The sequence below is a fragment of the Tupaia chinensis genome, unplaced genomic scaffold (genome assembly GCF_000334495.1).
Source record: "Tupaia chinensis unplaced genomic scaffold, TupChi_1.0 Scaffold139757_1, whole genome shotgun sequence".
Classification (NCBI taxonomy): Eukaryota; Metazoa; Chordata; class Mammalia; order Scandentia; family Tupaiidae; genus Tupaia; species Tupaia belangeri.
In genome coordinates, this window is record NW_006199637.1 from 3,293,231 (window position 1) to 3,298,455 (window position 5,225).

The 5,225-nt window shown below is 57.4% G+C and overlaps 1 protein-coding gene across 1 annotated transcript in view; it reads right to left on the bottom strand.

Moving 5' to 3' along the window:
* The window catches only part of GAREM2 (GRB2 associated regulator of MAPK1 subtype 2), a 16,934-nt gene extending 11,715 nt beyond the window's left edge, over window positions 1-5,219 (bottom strand). Inside the window, exons 1-2 of the mRNA XM_014593097.1 lie at window positions 5,075-5,219; window positions 2,164-2,304 (exon numbers count right to left, since the gene is read on the bottom strand). Coding sequence (XP_014448583.1) covers window positions 2,164-2,304; window positions 5,075-5,186 — 253 coding nt within the window. The 5' untranslated portion in view covers window positions 5,187-5,219. The remainder of the gene's footprint in view (window positions 1-2,163; window positions 2,305-5,074) is intronic.
* Between the last annotated feature and the right edge of the window lie 6 nt (window positions 5,220-5,225).

Here is a 5,225-nt window from a genome sequence, read left to right on the forward strand (position 1 = left end):
CACACAATATAGCAAAAAAGAAAAAAAAAAAAAACTAACCTCTCCCCAAAAAAGCAAGAACTGGGCTAGTTACTGAAGCTCCTGGATGGAGCCCCAGTTTCCTGTGAGCTAAACGGAATGGATTAGACTGTCTCACAGAGGTGCCATGAGGATGCAGTGACAAAGGTGCCCGGTATCTGGAATGCCCCATGTGCTTCATTCACAGCGGGATCCTGGGCTTGCGTGGGGTATTCTGGGATGGGACCACCAGACTCTCCCATCTCTCTCACAGAAACATCCCCGCAGCAAGCGCCAGTCCAGGAGTCAGCATACCTGGGTTCTGGCCCTTCCTCTTCCCTTCCTGGGTAAGGTAAGTCCCCCTGGAGCCCTCGGTTTCGTCATGTATAAAATGAAAAGAGGCTCAGGCCAGCTGGTGTCTCGGTGGTTAAGGCAGCTGGAACCCACATGGAAGCTTGGGAAACACACCAGGCCTGTGTGCGTGCATGCCCAAAGTCCTGAAAGGAGGGAGAAATGGAGGGGAAAGGGTTGCGGCAGCACCAGGCCCGAAAGGACGTGGTTTCTCACTTCCTCATCCTTCTACAAGCATACGTGCCCTCTACCAAAAAAAGTTAGAACAGCAGTTAACAGCTGTGCATAAAAAGCTGAATCCTACATGACCGATTGAGGTTCAAATCCCAGCCCCAGCAGCTTGAAAAATATACCGTGTGTGTGTGTGTGTGTGTGTGTGTGTGTCCCAAATTCTAACAGGATGGAGAGATAGAGGAAAAGGGACTGGTGTGAGCACGCCCTATCAGAGATGCGATCTCTCTTCCTGGCACACCAACACGCCATCTAGCAATTTAAAAACATGAAAGGAGAGAGCCAGCAGGTGGTGTGGTGGTTAAGGCGCTGGATTGCCACATGGTCAATCACAGTTCAAGTCCCTGACCTAGTGGCTTGCTTTCTCACTTTTCCTTTTTTCTCTCTGGTCAAATTTTTGAAAATAATAATAATAAATTAAATTAATCTCTTTTTTTTAATGAAAGGAGCTGAACTCTTTTATGACCACAGAATCCCTTTGACCACAGAATCCACCCCCCCTTTTTTTTTTTAAATTTTAGAGGTTTTTGCCTTTAGGGTGCATGTACTCACCAGAGAGAGAGAGACAGTGAGAAGGAAATTGAAAAATCACCCCCCAGTGGGGATGGCCATGCCACAATCCCTTCTCTTCCACTCTCCTCCAGGATTTCTTGGGCATGCACACACATGGGCCCAGTGTGAGTTTCAAGCCACCAGGTCCAAAACTCAAACCACGGTTGACCATGTGGGAGTCCAGCAATGTAACCACTATACAATCTGCCAGTCCCCAGAATCCTTTCTTTAAAGAAAATTGTATTATATAGCAACATTATATATAAAAGAGATAAAAGTAGCTAGTCAGTATAAACTTTTAAAATCCAACATTTTAACACTGACTTGTAAACTCGGTGAAAACAGCTTAACCGCCCTGGGTAGCCCTGGTCCTGAAGCTTTTTGGTTCACAATACTGAGCAGATCCAGGTAGGAGACATTCTCTCTGGGGATCTGCACAAGACTGATCAATGAGAGAGCTCAGGGTGAGCACAGAAGGTTTCTAACTAGGGTTAAGATCTGATCTGTAGCTGTTTGAGGGTATAGATTTTTTTTTTTTTGAGTGATTTTCTCTATAGGGTGCATGTGCTCGCCAGTGAGACAGAGAGACAGAAAGCAAAACATCACCCCTCAGGGGAACTGGCCACACCTCAATCCCTTCTCCTCTATTCGCCTCTCAGGATTTATGGGCATGCATATACACGAGCCCGGCATGAGTTTCTAGCCGCTGGGTCCAGGACTTGAACTGTGGTTGGCTATATGGGAGTCCAGCACCTTAACCACTATGCCCCACTGACTCCGAGCGTAGGTACTTTTTTTATCACTACTTTCAAATCTATTTTCAAATAAATGTAAGTCAAAGGTCTGTACACCTGTGAGCCACCTCTCCAAAAACCCAGGGTTCCACAGAACATAAAACCATCAAGCCCCAAGTCTAGCCCCACTAAGCACCACCCTGCCAGCCATGTCCTCATCATCCCTGCAGCTCCAAGACAAGGTTCCCTCCTACCCATACCCCATAGGCTTTATGCCATCCGTTGTGGCTGGACCCACCTGGGTATTGCAGGGGGATGTCGATCTTGGGCCCGATGACATAGTGGCCCTCCTCCAGGGTGTGGGCTGTCACCGTCGTCCACTGGCGGCAGGAATGGATGAGCAGGATGTCTCGCTCACTGACGCCCTCAGCGTATTCGCCTGGAGGGAACGAGGGAGGAAGGAGGAAAAGAGAATGTCCTTAGGAGGGGCAGGAAGAACAAGCAGGTGACCTCCTCCTCACCTCCTCACCAAGACGCCCCTCAGGACAGCTCCCCATGATCCCTGTCCAGGCTGGCAATGCTCAGGGGACGGGCGGGCTGCCAGCTGTGACCTCGGGGCTGAGTCAGGCTGCGTCTCTCAGGACTCTGACTCCCAGTGGGGCCCCAGCAACTAGCCCGGCTCTGTCCCTCATTCATCACTTGATCTAGTGCCTGCTGTCCTCATACAGCCAGCATTGGGGCTGGGGGCACCCAGGGGATGACCCTAGTCTGCGCCCTCCCCCCCTCCCTGCCTCCAGGAGCCCTGAGGCCCCGGGGAGGAGGAGGAGATGGAACCGAGAGCCCTAGCAAGTTTGGAGGGGCCTGGGGACTTGCAGAAAGGAGCATGAGCTCTGGTGGGGTGGGAGGGAGGACACATTTTCTGAGCAAAAGACACTGAAGTTGGGCCTCAGGACCAGGCGAATTCACAGCGGCAGGACTCTGAGCTCTCCAGGCAGTGCCTAGGCAGGCAAGGAAGGCCTTGCTGGGGCAGAGAAGGCTGAGATGGGTCATCCCCTCTCCTGGGTCCCAGCTGTCAGAATGGCAGTGCTATAGGGGAACCGATTCCTGGCCCTCTCACGTCCACCCATGCATGCAAGCAGTCTCCTGCTCTCAGGGGACCCCAAAGAGGCAGGAATAAGCCCCCAGATACCCCAAGTTCATCTCAGAGAAGGTGCTTCTGGGCTCCCCCTCCCGGACCTTCATCCTCCCAGTGGCAATGACTGGGGGAGGGGAGCGAGGGAGATGCTGGATGTGGAAAGCTGGAGAAGGCCTGTCCTGGGGCAGAGGTGTTGGGAGTCGGGAGGAGCTTGGGCCCTTGGAGGCTCCAAACCCAGCAACGGTTTCCAGGGGAGCAGGAGGGCTGGCCCGGCTTCCAGGAGGCCGATGGGGCCGTCTCCTGGCTGCAGCTGGTGGGCCGGGTAGGGGTGGGGGGGGCACCTCCTTCCGAGTCCTCCATCACAACGTACTAAATTCTGCTACCCAAGCAAGTGGAAAACAGTTTACTCTGAGTGGGGGCTCTGTGAAGTGTGTGCATGTGGGGTGTGTGTTGGGAGGAGCGGTGTTCCCGGTCTGCAGGGCGGGCCGGGCTCTCACTGTGTGGTGGTGGTGTCTGAACCCTCCCAAGTCCCAGCCCAGTCTTCCACAGATACAGGCCACGGCCACGCAGGCACACACGGACAGCCACAGGTCGTAAGCGCCAACAGTGGAACCGCAACAGGAATGACAGGTGCTTGGTGACACGAGCGACACGATTCAGTCTCACGGCCCCAAGAGCCGCGAATGCATAGGCACACAGGGACCTTCAGGGCCACACCGTTTTGATCCCACGTTCACACCCTAATGGTGAGCACGGCCATAGCCACACACTGTCACAGACCCTGGCTGGTCACTCACAGGCTCACTCAGGCATTCATTCCATCCATAATCTTTCCTAGGAAGGGCCCCGGCCGCAAGCCTGCAGTCCCCTAAGACAACGCAATGACCGCTCTAATGAGGTGTACCTCATTAGAAACCAGACAGGTGTCACCAGGTGTCAAGGGCCTGAAGGAGGCCCTACCCAGCCTGAAGAGCTCAAAAGAGACCCCTGGGGGGGAGTTGCCCCGGGGGATTCTTCCACCTGCAGACCTACACAGCCCTGGGCCCACGCAGTCTCAGGACCACAGCTGCACCCCCAGCGCTGATCCGGATCCAGAGAACAAGGCGTTGGGCTGCCGGGCACCCCTGCCCCATGTCCTGCATGTGTGCTCCCGCAGAACCTGCACCCGGACACACATAGGTCAGTGCACCGGTTCCTTGCGCCTGCGGATCGGAGGGGCTGCCGGACCCCGCGGAGAGGAGTGGAGTCTGCGGCCGCGGCCCCATTAGCATTCAGGGAAGCTAGTGTGCCAACGCGGGCCAAACCCCTATTCTTCTCACACACAAAACCCCCGGCCTGGCTGCCAGCCCCAGCTCCTGCCCCTCCCCCAGGCAGGCAGCCCCCTTCCCCCAAACGGTCCCCTCGCTCCACGCAGCCCCCAGGCGTCCCCTCTCTGGGCCCCGTGCACTGTCCGATCAGCAGAGCAGCTGGGGCCCCGGGACCGGGGGAGAAGTGGGTCAAGCGTGGGGAACGGCAGAGGGGGGTCTTTGGGAGCATGCTGGGCCGCAGGGGCTCTCCTAAGGTGGCCCGCCCGTCCCCCGAGAACAGGAGGCTGCTCCCTGGACTCTAGGAGGGCGCGGAAAAAAGTCCTCAAAGGGGCAAAGTGGGGAAGGGGGCGGCGGCGCGGGGAAGACAGAATATGAGGCCCAGGGTTGCGGGGAGGATCGAGGTGAGAGGTCGGAGACAAAGGGCGGCAGGAGCAGCGGCCAAGGCAGGGCTGAGCGGCCGCAGGGGTGCGGGGTGCACCGACGGGGCGGGCCAGGCTCGGCAGCGCTCCCGGTTCCAGGTAGGCTGAAAAACTCCGTCCCGGGCCCTATCCCGGGTTTCTGTCCGGGTGCCCATCGCGGAGCCCAGGAGGCAGATCCTGGGTCGTGGGCCCGGGGTCTCCCGGAGATGCGTGCCAGGAGCCGCGCGGGGCCGCGCGAGCGAGCCGGGAGGGCAGGGGCCGTGCATCCTCATCCCAGTCCTGCTCACCCCTACCTGGAGAGCTGTGATTTCCCCCGGGATCCCCAGTCCTCCTCCCAGCACCCCATACCTGGTCCGAGGCAGGCGAGCGTGGGCAGGCGGCAGCGGCTGACGATGAGGTCCAGCGGGAAGGCGCCCATGCTCCAGCGCAGGCCGGCCAGCCCGGCCGCCAGCTTCTCCATGGCATGGGCGCCTTCGGGGCCACGGGCCCGGGGGCCCGA